The sequence below is a fragment of the Chelonoidis abingdonii genome, chromosome 25, assembly GCF_003597395.2.
Source record: "Chelonoidis abingdonii isolate Lonesome George chromosome 25, CheloAbing_2.0, whole genome shotgun sequence".
In the NCBI taxonomy this organism is placed as follows: domain Eukaryota; kingdom Metazoa; phylum Chordata; order Testudines; family Testudinidae; genus Chelonoidis; species Chelonoidis abingdonii.
The window spans coordinates 17514225-17538437 of record NC_133793.1 but is presented as its reverse complement, the minus strand read 5'-3'; the positions used below and the strand labels follow the sequence as shown (position 1 = coordinate 17538437).

Below are 24213 nucleotides of genomic sequence, written 5' to 3'. Positions count from 1 at the left end.
TTCCTGGTATTGGTGATGTAAAGGATTGCATCAGTAACTCTCAGGTTAGCCCAGAGAGAAAGTCTGGTGGAAAAGAGGGGGAAGGGAAGTGGGTTATACCCTTTGTCGTAAGACTCAGGGCTTCTGAGTCTGGGGTTTCCCAGGAAGGGTTGGGGAGCCAGAGGGAACCAAAACCTGCACCCTGGAATTTTTGGCTGGTGGCAGCGAAATCAAATCTGAGCTGGTAATTAAGCTTAAAGGGGTTCATGCAGGCACCCAGATTTCTGGACGCTAAGGTTCAGATTTGGGAAGGCTTATGACATGGGGTGAGGGTTTTAATGACAGAAGGAAGGAAAGGATCCTCAGCACTTCTCTTCCTCAGGATAAAACCACAGAGTTGGGGCAGTACTCACCAGGAGACGGAGGAGGAGGGAAGGAAAATCTTGTGACAAGAATCTGAGCTGAACTTTCCTGGGGAAATGCTACCAGACAAGGAAATTTCCTTTCAATTGCCACGAATAAGGCTCTTCCCCCCTACGGGCAGGACAGGAGCGACCACTGTCCACATATCGCATCCAGAAGCACCATCCTCCTGGTTCTATTTCCCATGCCTACCACCTGGCTGAGGTCAATGTAAAGGGTAAAGCTTGTCACAGCTACCTGCTAACTGGTAGGCAAATGCTTCCCAATGATACAGTACTGTTCCCCTGGACATGTATCATTTCTGGATGCCTCTCCACTTCCTCCCCAGCCCTCAGCACAGATAGGTCTGAAGGAGCACCCGGCTACCCAGGCTGAACAGATCAGAAGTTCTCATAGAATCAGTTCCCACTGCGCTGAAATCATCCTCAAAGCCCTCTAGGTTAACTTCAAAGAACAGAAGCCTCCAGCCAAAAGCTACAAGGATTTCAGCCATTTGCATGTACCAGAGAAGTGTTGTGAATCTGGCTGGAACTCAGATCTCAAAGGAGCTGGGTAAATCATATTGGCTCAAGAGCACCTCCTGCTGGGCATCTTGAGCACTGGTTGGTAAAGCGTGTAAGATGACAGCCTAGGGAGAGTCAGTAGGCAAAACAAGCAAACAGCAGGGAGTGGGGGAGGCTGAGAGCACAATGGTTAACTATACTGGAGGCAGGGATCCAAGATAAACAAAGAGTGCCTTTCAGCTTCCATCAGCCGGATACATCTTCCTAATCCAAGGGGAGCTCACATCTGGGTTTATTCATAGGCAAAGTGGAGGAGATCTCAGCTCATCAGGCTCTGGGAGGACCGCCTAGCTGTGCGGCACTAAGGACTGGGATGGCTTCCATCAAAGCCAGGTCCTTGGCTTCAAAGGTCACAGACGAAGGGGAGTGTGTAGCTAAAGGAAGAAAAGACGGTTACTCACCTTTGTAACTGTTGTTCTTCGAGATGTGTTGCTCCTATCCATTCCAGTTAGGTGTGCGCGCGCCGCGTGCACGTTCGTTGGAAGATTTTACCCTAGCAACTCTTGGTGGGTCGGCTGGGCACCCCCTGGAGTGGCGCCGCTATGGCGCCGGATATATACCCCTGCCGACCCAGCCACCCTTCAGTTCCTTCTTGCCGGCTACTCCGACAGAGGGGAAGGAGGGTGGGTTTGGAATGGATATGAGCAACACATCTCGAAGAACAACAGTTACAAAGGTGAGTAACCGTCTTTTCTTTTTCGAGTGCTTGCTCATATCCATTCCAGTTAGGTGATTCCCAAGCCTTACCTAGGCGGCGGGGTCGGAGTGAAATGTGGCAGAATGTAAAATTGTTGAGCCAGAGGCTGCAGCATCTCTGACTGTTGAACCAAAAGGCATAATGCGAAGCAAGGGTATGGGACCGGAGGACCATGGAACTGCGCGACAGATCTCGTGGATAGGTACATGAGCCAGCAAGGTGGCAGATGAAGCCTGAGCCCTGGTAGAATGCATGGTGATGTGGCTTGGGGAAATGTGAAGCCAAAACCATAACAAGTGCGGGTGCAGGTCATCACCCAAGATGAGATCCTCTGAGAGGAAACCAGGTAAGCCTTTCTTTCGGTCCTGCTACTGCAAACCGAGAGTTGGGGCGTTTTACGAAATGGTTTTGTCCGCTCAATATAAATGCGAGCGCTCTACAGACGTCCAGGGAGTGCAATTGTTGTCCCCATTGCATTGAGTGTGGTTAACATGAAAGGTTGAAACCACCTTAGGGAGGAAAGCTGGTATGGTCGTAACTGCACCTTGTCTTTGTGAACATAGTGTACGGCGGAACCACCGTATAGAGCCCTGAGCTCGGACGACTCGTCTGGCTGAATGTAATGGCTATGAGGAAAGCTGTCTTCCAAGACAGGTATAGCAGCGAGCGGGTCGCTAACGGCTCGAATGGGGGAGACATAAGTCTGGTTAAAACCAGGTTGAGGTCCCAGGTTGGGGCTGGGCTGTGTACCTGAGGGTGTAAGCGCTCCAAGCCCTTGAGGAACCTCGAAACCATAGAGTGTGAGAACACGGAACAACCACCTTAGCTTGGGTGGAAGGTAGAGATGGCTGCCAAGTGTACCCTCAGCGATGACACCGCTAGGCCCTGCTGTTGTAGGCCAGAGGGTACCCCAAAATAGAGGGGATCGAAACCTCAGCAGGAGTAAGATCAAGCGTTTTGCACCTGTAGGAGAAACGCTTCCACTTGGCCAGGTACGTTGACCAGGTGGAAGGCTTCCTGCTACCCCGATTTAGTCACACATCAGCCACACCATGAGGTGAAGAGATTGCAGGTCCGGGTGGCGAAGCCTGCCGTGGTCCTGAGTTATGAGGTCTGGGTGGAGTGGCAGGGTAATTGGGTTGGCTATAGACAGGTCGAGCAACGTGGTATATCAGTGCTGCCTGGACCACGCTGGAGTGATCATGATGATGCGCGCCCTGCCCCTGCGAAGTTTGAGCAGGACCCAATGAGCCAGGGGGAACGGTGGGAAGGCATAAAGGAGTTGACCCTTCCACGGCATGAGGAAAGCGTCCGAGATCGATCCCGGGGAGAGACCTTGGAAGAAGCAGAACCTCGGACATTTCCTGTTCTCGTGGTAAGCAAACAGGTCTATGTGGGGAAAAATCCCCACTTCTGGCAACAGAATGCATCACATCGGGCAGAGCGACCACTCGTGAGACAGGAAAGACCTGCTGAGTTGAAGCGGCAAGGTGTTCCAAACGCCTGGGAGAAAGGACACTATCAGATTTATCGAGTGGGCTATGCAAAAGTCCCAGAGATGTCAGGATGGTCTCCTGACAAAAGAAGGAGGACCTTGTCCCTCCCCGGTTGTTTATGTAGCACATGGCCGTTGTGTTGGCTGTAAACACAGACACCACGGCCTCGCAGCTGCTGCTGGAACTCCTGGCACACCAGGCGGACTGCTCTCATTTTTGGACACTGATGTGGAACGCCAGCTCCTGAAGAGACCAAAGGCCTTAAGCTCGAAGGCGATCGAGGTGAGCACCCGAGCCGAGAGATGACGCATCCGTTGTCAGGGACAGTGAGGGCTGGGGCGGATGGAACGGCATCCCTGCCCACACCAGGGAGGGAGTTAGCCACCATTCTAGGGAGCCTAGGGTGCTCGAGGGAATGGTGACTATCATGGCTATTGGGTCCCTGTCCGGGCGGTACGCCGATTTGAGCCAAACTTGGAGAGGACAGAGGCGGAGCTTGGCATGTTTGGTTACAAGCTTGCAGGCAGCCATGGGACCCAGGAGACCGAGACAAGTGCGAGCCGAGGTCGTTGGGAAAGTCTGCAGACCTCAGATGATTGTTGCCATCGCCTGAAACCGCGGCTGTGGTAAGCAGGCTCCGGCTAGGTCGGAGTCCAGGATAGCTCCTAGGAAGTCTAACCTCTGCGTGGGAACCAAAGTGGATGTTTCCATAGTGATCATCAGGCCTAGAATGTGTGAATAGGTCCTTGACGATGCCCACATGCTGAGTGACTTGTGTCTCGGAGTCTCCTTGGATAAGCCAATCGTCCAGATACGGAAAACAGGCATATCCGACGTCGGTGAGGTGGTGGCGACTACAGCCATACACTTGGTTAATGCCCTTGGGGCTGTAAAAGGCCAAACAGCAGGACCGAAACTGGAAGTACCGACGGTTGGCTAGAAAGCAGAGGTATCTCCTGTGCGGAGGGAAGATGGCGATGTGAAAGTAACGTGTCCTTCATATTGGGGTGACATACCAGTCTCCAGGATCCAAAGACGGGATAATGGTTCCCAGGGATACCATGCGGAACTTCAACCTTATCATAAACTGGTTGAGTCCTCGTAGTTCTAGGATAGGTCTGAGGAGACCTCCGTGAGTTGAGGATTAGGGAATAATGGGAGTAAAGCCCCTTGCCCCTTTCGTCCATCGGCGTCTGCACCTCTTGTAAGAAGGAATGCTCTTGAGAAGAGTCCCTGAAGAGGGACAGGTTGGAACAAATTGGAGGTGGTAACCCCATACTCCACCATGTGTAGGAGCAGCGAAACTGGAGTTATCTGGGACCACGCCAAGAGGAAGTAGGAGTGGGATCCCACCTGTAACTGGTACGCCCTCGGGCGCACCTTCGAAAGTTCGTCTTTGGTCCCGTGGTGGATTGCGAGGGACCTTCGATCTTGGCCCTCTAGGGGTCCTGATGGTCGTCTGTGACCACCTCGCCCGCGCCGTCTGCCAAAGTCCTGTCTGTGGCTAGGCACAGAGTATGGCAGTGTGGCTGGGACGGAAAGGCCTGCGTTAGGTGTCGGCGTATGCATGCCAAGAGAGCGCATTAGGACCTGTTGTCCTTCAGGCTTTCAGCCTGGGGTTGACTTCACCGCAAAGAGGCCTTTACCATCAAATGGTAAGTCATCTGATGAATGGTATAAGCTGCTCCGGCCGGAGGTTTGAAACCTGAAGCCATGAGATGCTTCTCATGGTAACGAGGCCTGGAGGGAAGCTCTGGCCACCTTTTTTCCCTCCAAGAGGGCAGTGAACTCTTGGCGGGAGTCTTGATGGAGAAGCTCCATAAACTTATCCACCATCATCCAGGTGTTATAATTATAGGGGCTAAGCAAGGCTTGTTGATTTGCCACGCAGAGCTATAAGGCCTCTGCAGAGTACACCTTGCGGCAGAGTAGGGTCATTCGCCTAGCCTCCTTCGATTTCGGGGCTGGCGCCTGCTGGCCATGCCGTTCCCTTTCCTTAACGGACTGAACAACTAGTGAGCAGGGAGGAGGACGGACATACAAGTAGTCGTACCCTCCATAGAGTATCGGCGTTCGCCTGGATGGTCCGAATAAACGGGTAGGGCCCCTCTAGTGGGGCAACCGCCGATAGAATGTCCACTACCGGGTCCCCTACCTTCGGGACCTCCTGCACCTGGAGGTCCACATTGAGTGCTACCCTCCTTAGGAGGTCCTGATGGGCTCTCAGGTTGTTGGTGGGCACACCAGAATCGCGGTCCTGAGCATAAGAGCTGTCTGTGTGGGAAGACACTGATGCGTGTCTGGATGGCCATGGAGGTGCTGAAAAATCATGGGCAGAGTCTCTGACTCTACCGGACATGCCCAACTCAGCACCAGGGATGGGTACCAGAAGGCGTACCAGTACCTGGAACGAGATCCGGACCTGCGACCAGAGCGGTGCCGGGAGGTCCACCGAGATCTCGAGGTTGGGAGTGGCTACAGGAGTCACGGTGCCTATAGCAGTGCTGGGAGCCGGAACGGTGCCGAGATTAGCAGGTCGGTGAAAGGGACACCGACCAGTGCAGCGACTGCGACCGGTACCGAGGAGAACAGCATCGGGACTGCAAGTGGCGTTGGGAGTGGGAGTGCCAATGGGACCTGGAGCGCCTGCGGGACCGTGATCATGAACGGTGCCGCTCTGCTGTGCCGACAGAGGACGGTCGTATCAAGGGAGGCTTGCCAAGAGACTATTACCCGCACCGGTGGCGCCGGGGGTTCAGGCAGCATCTACTCTGTCATGGCAATGAGATCCCTCGCCGTTGGGAATGTCTCCGGCGTGGAGGGAACAGTAAGCTCAACCACAGCACGTACCGGGGAGCTGTCAGGCACCGGACTCGACGGCCCTTGTGGGACCGAGATTGACGGTGCCGATGTCGTCAGTGCCTCGGCAGGTGTCGGTGCCGGGCGATCCAACTTAGACAGGCTCTCTGGCTGCAGTGCAGTTTGCATGGAAGCAGCAGGAGCAGGGAGCTCAACCACTGCGTGCGCTGGGGAGCAGTCAGGCACTGGATTCGACGGCTCTTGTGGGACCGGGATCGACAGTGCCGACGTCGGCTGTGCCTTGGCAGGTGTTGGTGCCGGGCGATCCGACTTAGACGAGCTCTCTGGCTGCGGTGCCGTTGGCACGGAAGCAGCAGGAGCAGGAAGCTCAACCACGGCGCGTGCTGGGGAGCAGTCAGGCACTGGAGTCGATGGCCCTTGTGGGACCGGGATTGACGGTGCCGACGTTGTCAGTGCCTCGGCAGATGTCGGTGCTGGGCGATCCGACTTATATGAGCTCTCTGCCTGTGGTGCAGTTGGCACGGAAGCAGCAGAAGCAGGAAGCTCAACCACGGCGCGTGCCGGGGAGCTGTCAGGTACTGGATTTGACGGCCCTGTGGGACAGGAATCAACGGTGCCGACGTCGTCGGTGCCTCGGCAGATGTTGGTGCCAGGCGATCCGACTTAGACGAGCTCTCTGGCTGCGGTGCAGTTGGCACGGAAGCAGCAGGAGCAGGGAGCTCAACCACGGCCGTGCCACGGGAGTTGTCAGCACTGGCAGGAGGAGTCGTGGCTCTTCACCTCGGAAAGGGAGCGGTTGCTGAGTAGACGTCGTGCCGGCGACGGCCGGCGTGTCGAGAGGCCTTGGCAGTGCGGCGGGTTCGGTGCCGGGAGATGCTTTTCTGCCCCACTGAGATGCCACCGCCCGGTGCCGAAGTCGGAGGTAAGTGAAAGTCCCGCTCCATTTTTGTTTCGGCTTAAAAGCCTCTGCAATGGGCACTCTAGCTGTGAAGTGCGATTCACGAGCACCTCAAACATGAGTTAATGCGGATCCTGTCGGCACCGGCTGTAGGCAGGCAAGCACAGTCTTAAAACCGGTGACGTGGGCATGGAAGCTCCGGCTCGTTGCGGGACAGGGGCTACTCCCTGAACCCCGCTACTATTAACTAAATTAACTTACAAAGAAAAAACGTATAAGTATATAAATATATATATCATAAAGGATTATACTATATACACGAGAACTACCGAGCTAGCTAGGGAAGTGGAGGTCAGCTACGCCGCGCATCCACACTGTATCAACCGACCGACACGGGCAGTAAGAAGGACTGTAAAGGGTGGCTGGGTCAGCAGGTAAATATATCCGGCAGCCAATAGCGGCGCACACTCCAGGGGCGCCAGCCGATCCCACCGAGTGAATTGCTAGAATAGAGAAATACTTCCGACGAACGTGAGGCAGCGCAATAGAAACAACACCAACGGAAATGATAAATGACGCAAGCACTCGCAAAGAAGACCTACTTGATTTAGTGCTGCCTTTCACTGAAGGTTTAAGCTTTAGTACTCCCCTGCTGAACCTGCAGCCAGCAGTTCACTGCGCAAATGTTTCATGGCTGGGGAAAGTGGCGCCCTTCTGTCCTTTAGGGCAGTTCCAGTACAGGCAGGAACAGGTGTTAGAGCACCTCCACAGGCTCATGTAGCTTCCAGACCACTGGGGCACCCTTCAAGGCCAGAGGTCACAAGCACCGAACCCACGCAGGACAGGCTGCTGGGGCGGGTAGGAGAAGCAAATAGCTTCTCCATCTCAGCGCGACCTGCCTTTTACCAGGTCCCCAGTGGACAGCAACATTAAGGGAAAGCAAAAACAACTCTGTCAAAAACCATGAACAGCAGGCACTGTGCCCTCTGCCCCAGGATGGGCCTCTCCTCCCCTCCTCACCTTTCCTGTGAGGGAGCAGAGTCCTTTCGTTAGGACAGTCCTGGATCCCCAGCTCCCTGACCCCATGAGACCCTAATCCCTGCTAGTTAATCCCAGCAGTCCCAGGATTACCAGTTTGGATGGGAAGGCACTAGGGACCTATGTTTTCTGAAGAGGCAGACAGGTTCTGAGGGATCTCGGGAAGGGTGAAGAGCTGAGTAATCTCACTGAGAGTTCGCCACCTGGTCCTTCCCTCTCAGGAATAGCTGGACTTACAAACATGGCTTTCAGAGCTTCTCTCTTAGCCTCCACTGCATTGTTACTGTTATATTGATTGCTAATCACTATGCCCTGCTCAGGGAAATCCATAATTCCCTGCTCAGGCGAAAAATGCAGAACTTCCTCTGCACCTTCATCAAGGATTTCAGACCAGCCCAGGAGCTGAGCAAATACCATCCCACATTGTGGCGAAACTGAAGGCACAGAAAGGGGCAGAAATTTACCCAAGAAACACACAGCAGGTCTGATAGCAGAGCCAGAACAGAATGCGGACTCCAGTTGCCGTCCCTGTCTTGCTTTTGTTGTGCTTTGCAGTGGTCTGAGCAGACAAGGAAGCTGAGATGGATGTGGCCCTTACCCCTTTTCGGTCCCAGGGGCTGTCAAGTTGTCTCTGGTCAGTGAGCACCGCCAACCAGGAAAAGATTGTCCTGAGTCATGAGCGGCACCAGTAAAAATCGAAGGCACCTCTCACCATCATGTCACAAGGACCTCGGAGCCTCTACCTCCCCAATGGTGGCCGGGCAGCTGAAGTGTGGGTTTCTTCCTGTCCACTGCTTTCCAGCTTCATTGCCCGTCTTGAGAAGTTTGGATGGGAGGTGGTTCCTACAGGGAGGTTCAGAAAGGTGGTTACAGAAGGTGAGGTGTTGTCAGGTCTCTCCTGGGCTTGGATTAATTCCCTGCCTACATCATCACACGAGCAGGGCTCGATTGGAGCCAGAAAGCAATTTAGGCCCATGTCAGAGGGTAAACGACCAACGACCGACACGGGCAGTAAGAAGGAACTGAAGGGTGGCTGGGTCAGCAGGGGTATATATCCGGCGCCATAGCGGCGCCACTCCAGGGGGCGCCCAGCCGACCCACCGAGTGTTGCTAGGGTAAAAATCTTCCGACGAACGTGCAGGCAGCGCATGCACACCTAACTGGAATGGATATGAGCAAGCACTCGAAGAAGAACCTACTGATTTAGCTGCTGCCTTTCACTGAAGGTTTAAGCTTTATACTCCCCTGCTGAACCTGCCAGCCAGCAGTTACTGCCAAATGTTCATGGCTGGGGAAAGTGGCAGCCCTTCTGTCCTTTAGGGCAGTTCCAGCTACAGGCAGGCAACAGGTGTTAGAGCACCTCCACAGGGCTCATGTAGCTTCCAGACACTGGGGCACCCTCAAGGCCAGAGGGTCACAGCCACCGAACCCACAGCAGACAAGGCTGCTGGGGGCGGGGAGGAGAAGCAGACATAGCTTCTCATCTCAGCGCGACCTGCCTTTTCCAGGTCCCCAGTGGACAGCACAAACTAAGGGAAAGCAAAACAACTCTGTCAAAACCATGAACAGCAGGCACTGTGCCTCTGCCCCAGGATGGGCCTCTCCCTCCCCTCCTCACCTTTCCTGTAGGGAGCAGAGTCCTTTCAGTTAGGACAGTCCTGGCTCCCCAGCTCCCTGACCCCATGAGACCCTAATCCCTCTGCTATATTCCCAGCAGTCCCAGGATTACCAGTTTGGATGGAAGGCACTAGGGACCCTATGTTTTCTGAAGAGGCACGACAGGTTCTGAGGGATCTCGGGAAGGGTGAAGAGCTGAGTAATCTCACTGAGAGTCGCCACCTGGTCCTTCCCTCCTCAGGAATAGCTGGGACTTACAAACCTGCTTTCAGAGTCTCTCTAGCCTCCACTGCATTGTTACTGTTAATAGTGATTGCTAATCACTATTCCCTGCTCAGGGAAATCACTAATTCCCTGCTCAGGGAAAAATGCAGAACTCCTCTGCACCTTCCATCAAGGATTTCAGACCAGCCCCAGGAGCTGAGCAAATACCATTTCCCACATTGTGGCGAAACTGAGGCACAGGAAGGGCAGAAATTTACCCAAGAACACACAGCAGGTCTGTAGCAGAGCCAGGAACAGAATGCAGGACTCACAGTTGCCAGTCCCTGTCTGCTTTGTTGTGCTTTGCAGTGGCTGAGCAGACAAGGAAGCTGAGATGGGATGTGGCCCTTACCTTTCGTCCCAGGGGGCTGTAAGTTGTCTCCTGTCAGTGAGCACCAGCCAACAGGAAAGATGTCCCTGGAGTCATAGCGGCACCAGTAATCGAAGGCACCTCTCCAGCCATCGAATGTCACAAGGACCTCGGAGCCTCTCACCTCCCCAATGGTGGCCGGGCAGATGAAGTGTGGGTTCTTCCTGTCCACTGCTTCCAGCTTCATGCCCGTCTTGAAGAAGTTTTGGGATGGAGACGGTGGTTCCTACAGGGGAGGGTTCAGAAAGGTGGTTACAGAAGAGTGAGTGTGTGTCAGTCTCTCCTGGGCTTGGATTAATTCCCTGCCTACATCATCACACGAGCAGGGCTCGATGGAGCCAGAAGCAATTCAGCCCCATGTCAGAGGGTAAACGAGGTGGCTCCAGCTTATACCAGGGCTGGTTTAAAATGTGCACCTCTAGGCAAGGTCTCTAGTTATGGCACTCTGTGCCTTCTGCACTCAGGACCAGACAAACCAGGTGACAGAATGCAGCTACCCTGTGACAGCTCCTCAGTGGCACACTGATGCGAGAAAGTGTCTCAGGCAGCCCTGCTTTCAGAGTTCCCAGTAAAGCCACTTCAAGCTCTCTTGCTTAAACACAACCCTTCCTTGAAGCTGCTTTATTCCCAAACATAGTTCTCTGAATCCCCAACGAAATCCCAACCACAGTACAATTCCCATACTCAGTGTATATAGCCCTTAAACCCCACTTTTCCCAGTGGGCATCCTGCCTACCTCTCTGCTTTCACACTGCACACTGGTACCTTCGGTGACACCTAAGCTCCTGCTCAGCTCTCTTCTGTCCCTCCGCCAGCACAGCCACTCCAGGCCTTCACACTGGAATGTAACCCTGCTCTTCCCAGGGCGACCCCCTCAGCCTCTCTGCTGGGAGCATCCCTCACTGCCTGGCCCTCTCCAGGCTCCTCCGGGCCCAGCTCTCTCTCATGGAAACATCAGCGGGTAAATCCTCCACTGCTCTCCCGCCTTTGGCCCTCTCCAGCTTCAAATCATAGGCATCTCCCACTGCCTTCAGCTCTCTGGTTTGGGCATGCCAGCTAGCAAACCTCTCTTGCTGCTCTCCTTCTCTTCAGCCTTCTTCCAGGGATGACCTTCTGCTTCCTTCTGGAACCTTCCACCATCCCCTGGTAGCTCTCACCTGCCCCTGGCTCCCACTCAGGCAGCTCTGTCACCAGGTCTCACTGGGACTTTTCTTCATTGGCCAAACTGGAGCATCACCTCACAGGCTCCCAGAGCTTGGGTTCCAGCCCGAGCCAGAATGTCTACACCACAATTAAACAGCCCCTTAGCCTGAGCCCCGTGAGCCGGAGTTAGCTGGTACGGGCCAACCGCAGGCGTCTAACTGCACGACACACCAGAGAGCTGGCCTGGGTGTCCTGTGCCAAGGGGAGCCCTTTGCACACAATACGATACCTTGTGAAAAATCCGGAGAGGAGCCATCTCTGCTCCATTCAGAGTTTTCAGGAGGAACATGGGCCAGGAGGAGGCATTCAGCCGAAAACCTGCAGAACAGACGCAGAGATGGAGACTATTAAACACCGGTGCGGCCCATTGGGTGAGGCAGCACTCAGGTTGCTCTGATGAACACCCTGCATGTCACAAACTCTCCAGACTATTCATCCAGTCTCAGCCTTCATGCACCTTAAGATCCCCCAGCATTTTCCTCTGAACATGGGAGAGCTAGGAATGGCCCTTTATGCAGATTGGATTATGTCAGCCGTGGGTCCCCACTTGGAAACAATCAGACATAGCTGCGATTTTACTCACTGTAATAAAAGCCCCTGCCCTGGCCCTGCTCACAAAGCACTTTGCATGGAATTAGTGTTTGCACATGGCAGTCAACCGGGTGCAGAGAAGATATCAATGCGCAAGGACGTTATCCCTGATGCATACATACGTACTATGGAGGCCAGCAGCTTCCTTGCTGACCTTTCACTCACACAGAGGTGAGTCGCAAGCAGCTAAGATACAGGCATAGGTAGGAGCTGGGCTGGGCAAGATGGTGATAGCAATTGGTACCAATACCATGCTGAGCACCTGGGTATCAGGAATGCCCATGGAAATACCAGGAAGGGGCTTCTGGGGACCAGAGGGGTATGTTGAGGAGAAAGAGGGTTTCCATGTGTTACTGATGAGCATAGGCACCAACTCTGTGGGTGCTCAGAGGCTGGAGCACCCCCAGGATAAAAACCAGGAGGCCCCCTATCAGCATTCCCCCATCCCTCCAGCATTTGTGCCTGCTGGCAGGCCCTGCTCATCAGCACCTCCCCTTACCTCCCGCTCATTGCGGTCAACTATTCCACGGCATGCAGGAGGCTCGTGGGGGGGGGCGGGGGGAGCAGAATGCAGCGCACTCGGGGGAGGGGGAACAGGGTGGGAAAAAATGGAGTGGGGTGGGGCCTGGGGCAAAGCCGGGGGTCGAGCAATCCCTCCCCCCGGCACATTGAATGTCGGCGCCTGTACTGATGAGTTCCTCATTACAGGGATCTGTACCTGAGAAGCTAAACTATTAGCAAGTATGAAAATGCAGCATTTCTGAACAGCAATGCCAGCGGCCAATGCTTCCCACCCCACACATGCCAGCACCACATGGGGGAAAGGAAGGGAACTATGAGGCTTGTTCTTTTTAATGGTTGACATTACTGATCCCAGAAAGGCCAGGCTCTCAGTCCTATTTGGGAGAGTATAGAAACAAAGACAAAAAGGAATAAAAGGACAAAGGAGGAGAGAGAAAATGCAGGTTACAGAAATTGTGCTAGGATACGGTGTGAGGGAGCACCCCTCTGCTAGCCCATTGCTGTGGGCAATCTGCCAAGGCAAAGTGGGAAGCCCTGGGGAGGAGCGGGGAAGCTGGCAGCTACAGGAAGTGCAGAACTTGAAAACATGCTCACAAGAGGAGTCCAGTGCCAGTGCCTTGGCTTGACAGCCTGGCACCTCAGCTCCAAAGGGTCAGTTTCTGATGCTTAGCAAGGGGCTGCCCTTTAAATCCATATAGCATTTCAAAGTTAACCCCGGGGCTGGATTTCCACAGACAGTTCCCTGGGAACTGCAGCAGTGATGACTACAGGGGGAAGTTCTGCCATTGTAGACAGGGCCTGAATGCCAGAGATGTCCCAATGAGCTAAGTCAAAGCTGGCGTTTTATCTACGCCAGCGTTCTCAAACTTCATTGCATCGTGACCCCTCATCTGACCAAAAAAATTACTACGCAACACTAGGAGACCACAGCCTGAACCTACCTGAGCCCTGCCGCTCACAGGGGAAGAAGGGGAGGGGGACAAAGCCAAAGCCCAAGCCCTGCCTCCCCAGGGTGAAGTCCTTGCTCTCTGGGCCCCTGGCAGTGGGGGTCGGGCTTTGCTCCCCAGCAAGTCTAACGTTAGCCCTGGCAACCCCATTAAAATGGGATTCCGATCCACTTTGGGGTCCAGACCCATAGTTTGAAAACTGCTGATCTATACAGATCTGTCATGGAACCCTGGAAACAGGGCATGAAAACCAGCTGGTCAGGTAAGCTTGGAAAAGGGGAGAACCTCCCACCAGCCTCAAGTTCACCAGCAAGCAGCCGCTTCGATTCATGCTACCAAGAAACAACAGCTGAACAATGGAGTTTCAGTAAGCATGAAAGACACCAAGTGAGAGACTTGGCATTTAGTGCCACATACACATGCCAGGCTTTGGTGCTCTGTGGAGAGGGAACAGAGGTCCAGCAGCTCAGGAGTGTGGTTTGTTACCTGTACTTGGGCTACGAGAGATCAGCAGATAAGGGGATGACTATCTACCACCTCTTGTCCCCAACCCTGTCTCTAAACAGATCACAAGAGTAACCAGGTCAGTGGCAAGGACTGTCCCATCAGAAACCAGTATGATAGATGCTCCATATCCAGTTCAAACTACCTACCACCTACAGAACCACATGAGATGTGCTGGAAGTCTGTAATGATTACTCTTATTGCCCTCTGGTGGCAGACTGAGGAATAGCACAAACACCTTTATCAGGACCAAAACAGATCCTTGGGCTTTATATGCAAAATATACACGTGGGCATGTCCAGGTAACTGCACACACACAAGATTCAGCTGCCCCTATTGAGTGGGCATCTTATCTCAGGCTGCCTACTGTGGGCAGGCAACAGCAGATTTTATAGGCACAATGCTGGTACTTCATTTATTATAAATGATGCTCAATCAAACATTGACAGACATGGCAGATCTGACTCGCCTGTTAGTGGGAAAGGTACAATGCATCAGAAATAATCAGCTTGCTCATGGCAGGAAGATCCATAGAGGCCAGACTCCAATTTCTTATGAAGCATCTGGAGGAAGTGGACTGACTCTCAACCTCACCCTCCGAGTCCCCATCTCTGCAGGCAGGTTTTAGCAGCTATGGCCCATTGGAAATGACAAGGCAACAAGACTCATGGGGTCCAGCCAGTAAGCCAGACCCGGGCCTCTACACTGTGTCCTCCAAAGCTTCAGTTTGGGACTACTTCAACAGCCAAAGGAACCTTCTTTCTCACAGACTAGGTTCTCCAAAACTGGTTCATTCTGGCCTCACCAGAGATGTGCAGGAAGTAACTCCATACAGGGTTTCTGCCTCAGCTGAGTGAAGTGAAAAAAGGTGGCTATGGTCAAAGGACTGAGATTTCTCATGCCTGTGTCTTCTGCACTGAACTGGGTTAGGGACTCACAGGGCCAGATCCTCAGCAGACACACATCAGTGTGGTCTGGGGAACCCACAGTCACAGCGCCCTGCACTGGCAGTGATCTAGGACTCTCGTACCCTCATGTGGTAAGTTGTGTGGCTTCCATCCCACGCCACTCCTTTCCCTGCCAAGATCCCTCTTCTTTTGCTCCCCATTCCCAAGTCCCGGCTAGCTGGCAGCCTACACAGTATGTGCATCTGACCCTCCAGAGGGTGCTTTAGGGGAAATGGTCTCCACTGCACAGTCTCATAGCCTGGTACACTTCTATAGGGACGTACTAACTGGACAGGTTCTTTATAGGAACATCTCATGGGGACCTGGGAGCTGAATGACAGCATCACGTTAACTGGGACAGAGTCAGCATCAATTTGGCTCACTGGAGACCCATTTGGCCACTGCCAAGGAGTGAAGTGGTGTTTAACTGAGCGATAAGAAATGGTGAATTCTAATATCCAGGCCATTTATATAACTGTAGCCAAAAAAAGTTTTAAAAAAACCAGATGAAATGCTGTGTCTGTCACTTTCATTCAAGGCAGGACTGAGAGTTATTTGAAGTAGATGTATTTTTTTCCTTTAAATGGCCTCAAACTGGGTTAGCCTGCTGCCCAGCAGGGAGTCCTAATTAAGAGGAGTGGAGTAATTTAAACCCATCCAGCTGGTGCTCCAGCCAGCGTCTACACTTGATACCCAATTCTCTGTGCTGGCCCTTAGTACATGGGCACAAGCATGCCTGGATGGCTGGAAAGTAAATGTAAAGTGCTGTGGGTTAAGGAGCAATGACTGAGCTGGACTCTCATACTTCTCCTTGGTTATTCTCTACATTACAATTGAAAGGGTCCAATAAGGCACCCTTCATCATATGGCTCATGACCATGCTCTGAACACGATGGAAAGGAGGCCTGGTCTACACTAGGGGGTGGGAATCGATCTAAGTTACGCAACTTCAGCTATGTGAATAACGTAGCTGAATTCGAGTACTTAGATCTACTTACCGTGGTGTCTTCACTGTGGTAAGTTGACGACTGACGCTCTCCTGTCGACTCTGCCCGCACCTCTCGCCCTGGTGGGAGTACCAGAGTCCATGGGAGAGCGCTCAGTGGTAGATTTATCACATCTAGACTAGACCCTGCTGGATCAATCGCTGCCCGTTGATCCAGTGGATAATGTAGACAAGCCCTGAGAGAGAAGGGCTGATGGCATGAGAAGAGTATATCGTGTTTCACAGATTTTTAATAGTAGTAACTTGCAAGTTAGATTGACCACCACTCGCACCAACGTTCCTTCTAATTTTTGCCATCCAGGTGTGGAACACATTTTGTTATGTGCATCGAGGTATGTGGGGATGTGCGCCACTGGTAGAAACAGAAAAACTAGACATAATGTATGTTTTTTAAAGGTTACCATAGGGATAATTAATTACTCCAGCCAGGACAAGTTAGGCATTTTAGAACTCACTACTCAAAGAATTAAACTTAAGTGAAAGAGAGAAATAAGAATTATGAAATGCACTGACCAGTCAGAACACTAAAATAACACACTCTGAAAGAATAAAGTTACAGAGGATATATGTGCATTGCAGGAAGAACCAAGAAGTAACAACAAAACTAATGCAAGTATGTGCTGGAGGTGAGTGAGACCCACAGTGAGAGTGTGTGTTTGTGTGTGTTGTCTCTTTAAGACATTCACGGAAAGCTCTTCTGCTCTGTCTTGAGCTCTGTTGTCTCCTCGCCCCAGAGATGGGGTACGGGGGGCGAGGGAAGGAACTGTGAGCTGGTTGCTGGGGAGATCTCAGAAACAGTGCACTGTCTCTTTAAGAAAGGAACTCAACCACTCATCATTCAGATCTCAGACGCTCAGAGTCCTCCTGAGCCAGGCTGTCCTCTCTGCCCTGCTCTGCGGAGATGGGGTACAGGGGCAGGAGGACACCCTGACATTAGCACCCTCCTCCCTCCACCCCTGCTCTGCACAGCCAGCAGGAGGGTCCCAGGAGCAGCTGCAGGACGTGGGGGGAGTGGCACCTGAACATAGCTGGCAGCTGTGCATGCTCTCTAATCAGCTAGGTAGCATTTGAATCTCTCCTGCGTGGCTGCCCAAGCACGCAGCTTACAGGTAACACAGCTGGTGGCCCAAAGTCACAAGCAGTGGCCCATGGTCAGGCCAGCCTAGAGCTGTGTGGTGGGACTGAGGATACGTCTGCACAGTAGATTCACTTGCGTGGTCTGCACATGGGGCTAAGCCTCCGGGCTGGCAAAGCTCAGGTGTGAGCAGCCACACTGCAAAGCCACACAAGAGTCACTGAGTCCAAACTGGTGCTCCACTCACCTGTGGGAGGTGCTAGGACTTCTGGTCATATCCCATGGTTCTTAGCACCTCAGTAAGCTGAGACACTCTGATTCCCAGTGCAATGTGAGAGAACCTGTCTGTTTTGTGCGTGGAGGGAAGTCAGGTTAGTGACAGCCCCTTGGTAAGTATACACAGTGAAACAAGCCCTTGTAGGCGAGTACAGTCCATGCCTTCCTGTACTGAGCAGGGAAAACAAAAAGGGTACTAGGTATCCCCCCACAGCTTGTGGCTGTTTTCCATTGGTCGGATGACGGGATTTCAGGCTCACCCAGAGGGGGCTGCAGCATCCCTCCATTCTTCTCGCAGTTCCCTATGGGCTGGATTTCAGCAGAGTCCACCAGCCGCCAGAAGTCATTCTTGTTGTCGCTGCCATCGAGACGCAGGCGCAGTCGTGCGCCTGTCAGACCCACCACAGTGGCGATGCAGGTGGAGGTGGTGTTTCTGGGGTCCTGGGCTTCTAGTTTCATGCTGATCTTGAATTCATTGCTGGGCGGAGTGTATGACTGCAGAGAACAAGAGCCAGGACTTCACATATGCCCCATTTCCTTCCCAGAACCCCAGCCCCAAGACCCACTGCTCCTGGCAGCTGAGGATGGACAGTGCCCTCCATGCCAATGCTGAAACAGAGAGCAGCAAAAAGAGCTCAGTGAACAAAGGGCCTGGTACCCACCCACCCACAATCTATCGTCTTTCACCACGTTTCACCTTGAGCCAGCTCTTCTTCTGGGGCCTTGCCCCATCTGAGACAACCACCAGCATAACACACAAGGGGCTATTTAATAGCCCCCAACACACACAGACTGTCTTTTGCTTTTAAAATACAGTAAAACAAATACATTTTGAGTGGTTAAGTAAGGAGCTCCAAGCAAATGCCTGCACCAGCTGTAGCACAGGCTTATCTTGGAACTCCACAGACAGTTCAGCTGATGCATCTTGACCCACCCTCTCCTGCTAGCTCTGTCCTGGGCCCTGACATCAACTTGACTGATGATTTTGGCAGCCCGCATCTTCAGGCAACATAGCCAGATGCTGGATACTAGAGCTCAGGAGACAGTGAAACAGCTTACCAAGATCCAGGGAATTTTACAGAAGGGAAGCTGTGCAAGAAACTCCCTTTACTGGCCTGCATCCAGTGAAATCTAAATCTTAACTACACTAAGCAATGATCCAGCTTATACACACTTCCCTCCAGCACCTGAGCTCAGCTGACACACACAGCTTGATGTCCCACCCATCCACATCTGAGAGTTAAACCCCCTGGGTTATTCTATACATTTATACAAGCCATGCATGTTATCTTTTTTATCTTTGCTTAACCACACACAGTCCTGCCAAGGGTCTACTTTCCCTGCTGCTCCTCCCTCTTGGATTAAAGGGCCAGAGCCTATTTCTAAGGCTTGTCCTGAATCGGAGCTCTAGGATCACAAACAGACTCTCGCCCCCTGCACCCAAGACACCACCCAACATATTACCTGCTTGAAGCAATGGGCAGGAGCTGGGATGGCACATGTTTCTTTCAGGTATTTATCCCAGGTGAAGTGACCTGCAAAGAGGGGGGGAAAGGGGATTAAAATGGGACCCTAGAAAACAGCAAAAAGCTCAGGAAAGAAGCCACCCAGGGCTCCTTACGCCATTATTGCCAGATCTCTACCCAAGAGATGAGAAGAAGTGGCTTGTATTGGCCTGCCCAATGCACCACCCAAATCCTGGATTTCCAGGCTGGAGGGGGGAGGTGTTAGCACTGTGTTGGGTACAAGCTGCTTTTCTCACCAATCTCACAAACCCATAGGCTGCATGATGATGTAAGCTGCCAGAGGAGAAAGCAGAGTTTCCCAGCAAATTGCTCCTTCAGGGCATACATTAAAAACGCTGCTCAGTCTTGGAATCAAGAACAAGTCACTGAAGGATGAGATCTCAATCACCCCAAAGTCAAGAGCAAAGCTTGATCCTCTATTGACTTTATGGCTGCTGCCTTAGCCAGGGCTCTTTTTACTCTTAAAAAACCAAACCAATCTGGGCAGGAATCATATAGTTTGTAGGAGCTGATTAGTGGACTGGTCAGCAATAAATCACCTCTCCTGGACAGTTAGTCTGTAGCTTAGGGTCTGTCTACACTGCAATTAAAAACCTGTGGCTGGCCCATGCCAGCTGACTCAGGCTCACGGAGCTTGGGCTAAGGGGCTGTTTAACTGCACTGCTGATGTTCGGGCTTGAGCTGGAGCCCAGGGTCTGTAGGACTGCAGCCCGAATGTCTATAGGGCAGTTAAACAGCTCCTTAGCCCAAGCTCCGTGAGCCTGAGTCAGCTGGGATCTCCACGCCAGAATTTAACCTGGAGAGGGAAGTAAACAAAGTGAGAGGGGATACACTTGTGGACTAAAGAATTGTCCCAAGGAGGAAAAGCGGAGTAGAAAGTAGACTAACAGGTGATGCTGGTGATAGAAGGTCTGTGCACAACGGGGTAAAGAATGTCACTGACGCCAAACGCCAAAAATTAAAATGTCTGTACACTAATGCGAGGAGCCTAGGTAACAAGATGGAGGAACTGGAGCTACTGGTGCAGGAAGTGAAACCAGTGAAAACCGGATATTCATATAGGAATAACAGGAAACCTGGTGGAATCGTACTCATGAACTGGAGTACAGGGTATTGAAGCGTATGTGCTGTTTAGAAAGACAGGAAGAAAGGCAAAGGTGCGTGGAGTAGCCTATGTACCATCAATGATGAGGTGAACTGTCTACATCGAAATAAGAGAGTGATGGAATGGATAAGACGGTAGTCTGTCTGGGTAAAAATCACGCTGGGTAAAAAAGCTACTAGAGCCTCCCCTGAGATAGTGCTTGGGGTGTGCTACAGACCGCCGGATCTGATTTGGATATGGATGAGACCTCTTTAATGTCTTTTAATGAAGTAAACACAAAGGGGAAATTTGTGATTTATGGGAGAGATTCAACTTCCCGGATATAGACTGGAGCGAGACGATGTGCTTGCAAAGAATAATAGGGGTCCAGATTTTTCTGGATGTAGATAGCGGTCTGGATTTCTTTCATCAAGTCGTAGTTGAAGTACCGAGAGGGGATGCCATTTTTAGATTTGGTTTTGTCAGTGATGCAGTGAGGACCTTCGTAGAAGAATGATGGTGGGGGACACCTTTGGTTCGAGTGATCATGAGCTGATTCAGTTCAAAATTAGCATGGAAGATCAAACAAACGGTAGATCTGGGATTAGGGTTTTTGACTTTCTCGAGGGCTAATTTTAAAGTTAAGGAAATTAGTTAGGGAAGTGGATTGGACGGAGGAACTTGTGGATTTAAATGCGGAGGAGGCCTGGAATTTACTTTAAGTCGCAGCTGCGGAAACTGTCGGAAGCTTGCATCCCAAGAAAGGGGAAAAAAACCATGGGCAGGAGTTGCAGGCCAAGCTGGATGAGCAAGCATCTCAGAGAGGGGATTAGGAAAAAGCAGAAAGCTTACAGGGCAGTGGAAAGAAAGGCAAGTGAATTAGCAAGGGAAGCTACCTTAGTGAGGTCAGAACATTGTAGGGATAAAGTGAGGAAGGCCCGCCCCCTAAAAGCCCATGTAGAACTGGACCTTGCAAAGGGAATTAAAACCAATAGTAAAGGGTTCTACAAAGCCACATAAATAAGAAGAAAACAAAAAGAAAGAAGAGTGGGGCCGCTATACACTGAGGATGGAATGGAGGTTAAGGATAACCGTAGGCATGGCCCAATATCTAAATAAGTAGCTTTGCCTAGTCTTTAAATAAGAACTAGTGAGGAGTTTAAGGGAATGATGGAGGGATGATAAACGGAAATGAGGATATGGAGGTGGATATTACCGGCATCTGACGGTAAGAGGCCAAACTTGAACAGCTTAATGGGACAAAATCGGAGGGCCCGGACAATCTCCACTCAAGGATATTTAAGGAACTGGCGCATGAAATTGCGAGCCCGTTAGCTGAGAATTTTTAATCAATCGATAAACTCACGGGGGGTATCGTACCCGTACGACTGAGAGAATTGCTCAACGTAGTTCCTATTTTTAAGAAAGGGAAAAAAAGTGATCCGGGTAACTATAGGCCTGTTAGCTTGACGTCTGTAGTATGCTAAGTCTTGGAAAAAATTTTAAAGGAGAAAGTAGTTAAGGACATTGAGGATCAATGGTAATTGGGACGAATTGCAACATGGATTTACTAAAGGTAGATCGTGCCAAACCAACCTGATCTCCTTCTTTGAGAAGGTGACGGATTACTTAGACAAAGGAAATGCGGTAGATCTAATTTTACACATCGATTTCAGTAAGCATTTGACACGGTTCCACCATGGGAACCCATGTTAGTTAAATTGGAAAAAGATGGGGATGAATATGAAAGTTGTGTAAGGTGGATAAGGAACTAGTTAAAGGGGAAGACTCCAGCGGTCTACTGAAGGGTGAACTGTCAGGCCTGGAAGGAGGTTACTAGCTAGGGAGTCCCTCAAGGATCGGTTTTGGGACCAATCTTATTTATAGCCTTTTTAATTTACTGACCAGTTGGCACAAAGAGCGGGAATGTGTGCTAATAAAGTTTGTGGATGAAACCAAAGCCTGGGGGGTATTGCTAGTACACGGAGAAGGACGCCGGGATACTATTCAGGAAGATCTGGACCACTTGTAAACTTGAGTAATAGTAATAGGATGAAATATAATAGTGAAAAGTGCAAGGTCATGCACGTTAGGGATTAATAATAAGAATTTTAAGATATACGTTGGGGACGCATCAGTTGGAAGCAAAGAGGGGAGAAGGACCTCTTGGGGGTATTGGTTGATAGCAGGATGTCTATGAGCCGCCAATGCGATATTGGGCCGTTAAAAAGCAAATGCCTAGGTATTTAGGTAGGTGCATCAGGCGAGGTATTTCCAGCAAGGATAAGGATGTGTTAGTACGTTAATATAATGGCGCTGGTGAGGACCCACTGGCAATATTGTGTGCAGTTCTGGTGTCCCATGTTTAAGAAGGATGAATTCAAACTGGACAGGTTCAGAGAGCGGCTACTAGGTATGATCCGAGGATGGAAAACCCCTGCCTTATGAAAGGAGACTCAAAGAGCTCTGGCTTGTTTAGCCTGGCCAAAGAAGGCTCGCGGGGGGGGGGATATGCTTGCTCTATATAAATATATCAGGGGGATTAATTGTTAGGGAGGGGAGAGGAATTATTTAAGCTTAAGTACCAATGTAGGCACAAGGACAAATGGGGTACAAACTGGATATTAGGAGTTTAGACTTGAAATCAGATGAAGGTTTCTTAACCATTAGGGGAGTGAAGTTCTGGACAGCCTTCCAAGGGTAAGTAGTGGGGGCAAAGACTTATCTGGCTTTAGACTAGAGCTTTGATAAGTATATGGAGGGCATGATATGATGGCGGATAGTTTAATTTGGGCAATTGATCTTGGGATTAATCAGCAGATAATGTCTGCTCAGTGTCTGTGAGGGATGTTGGATGGGATGGGATCTGAAGTTACTGCAAGAGAATTCTTTCCTGGGTGCTGGCTGGTGAGTCTTGTTCACATGCTCAGGGTTTAGCTGATCGCGCATATTTGGGGTCGGAAGGAATTTCCTCCAGGCGGGATGCAGGGCCCTGGAGGTTTTTCGCCTTCCTCTGCAGCGTAGGGCATGGGATCACTTGCTGGTGGATTCTCTGCAGCTTGAGGTCTTCAAACCACAATTTTGAGGACTTCAATAACTCAGTCATGTGTTAGGGGTTGTTATAAAAGTGGATGGGTAGGGTTCTGTGACCTGCTTTGTGCAGGAGGTCAGACTAGATGATCATATTGGTCCCTTCTGACCTACGAGTCTATGAGTCCTTAGCACGGGCCAGCACGGCTGTGACGTGGACAGTGTAAACATGCTTTATCGCCGGGGGAAGAGCTCTCCTGGCGATAAAAAACCCCACCCCAAACGAGGGTGAGAGCTTTATCACCAGGAGTGCTGCTCGCAGCGATAAAGCACTGTCTATACTGGCGCTTTTCAGCACTAAAACGTGTCTCTAGGTGGGTGTTTTTTCATACACCTGAATGACTAAAGTTTTAGCACTGAAAGTGGCAGTGCAGACACAGGGTGAGTGAGTGTCTAATCACAGCCCAGACATACCCTCCAGGCAGAGATTTACAGAGGATGCAAAGGCTCCTTCAGCTGGAAACCGCCACTAGGGGAAAGGCTGAGCACATTTTATTACTGTCTGCACTGCTCTTCAAAGGTACATGGAGGGCCAGGGAAAGTGTTACACTTCCCAAGAAGACCTCTTATTAAATGAGGAATTTACTGAAGTGGCCCAAGCAGATCAAGACTCCTGCTACTTAGACTGAGCAGATGAGAAAAATCTTTTACAAGAGCCTGCATGACATTAGCTTCTATTCATCCAAACAGCACCCAAGAGACCTCTATTTTCAAATCATCACAAGAGCACCAGTGGCAGAACAATTATAAAGTCTGTTACAGTTCCAATTATTCACATCAGGTTTTTAATCAGCTTATTATTTGATACAAAAGCTGTATTAAGGAGAAAATATAAGGTGCTGTGGTTAAGCACCCAAAGGTCTGGAAATGCAAAAGTTAATATTATACACACAACCTTCACTCTGCGCCATGTGTATATGCAGGAAGAACAATGACAGAATCTGGAAGGACACGATCACTTATCTCTCAAATATATCAGAAACACCATTCATCTATAATCTTACATGCACACTAGTAGAGCACACATTTTTTTAGTCTTTTACACTGTACTTAAACTTGTTTCATTGCTATAATGGCCCACTATATTTCTGTTGACAGATTGTTAATGTAACAGCTATCCCACAGTCCCCGCAGTCTCCGAAAAGCATTTGCATTCTTGGCTGAGCTCCCAATGCCTGCAGGGTCAAACACATTGTCCGGGGTAGTTCAGGGTATCTCTCGTCAATTTACCCCCCACCCCCACCCCGTAAAAGAAAAGGGAAAAAAATTGTTTCTTG

General features: G+C 51.1%; 1 protein-coding gene across 5 annotated transcripts in view; it reads right to left on the bottom strand.

The window, feature by feature from the left end:
• Positions 1 to 24213, bottom strand: part of SCMH1 (Scm polycomb group protein homolog 1) — a 118286-nt gene that overhangs the window by 59969 nt on the left and 34104 nt on the right. For 4 of the 5 annotated variants that reach the window (XM_032764052.2, XM_032764054.2, XM_032764053.2 and 1 more), the window contains 4 exons: positions 18701 to 18771; positions 17497 to 17731; positions 11598 to 11686; positions 10148 to 10391 (listed from right to left, as the gene is read on the bottom strand). In XM_032764052.2, the coding sequence (XP_032619943.1) occupies positions 10148 to 10391; positions 11598 to 11686; positions 17497 to 17731; positions 18701 to 18771 (639 nt within the window). Of the gene's footprint in view, positions 1 to 10147; positions 10392 to 11597; positions 11687 to 17207; positions 17732 to 18700; positions 18772 to 24213 lie in introns of those variants that run through there. The other variant, XM_032764055.1, reaches the window with a different exon arrangement.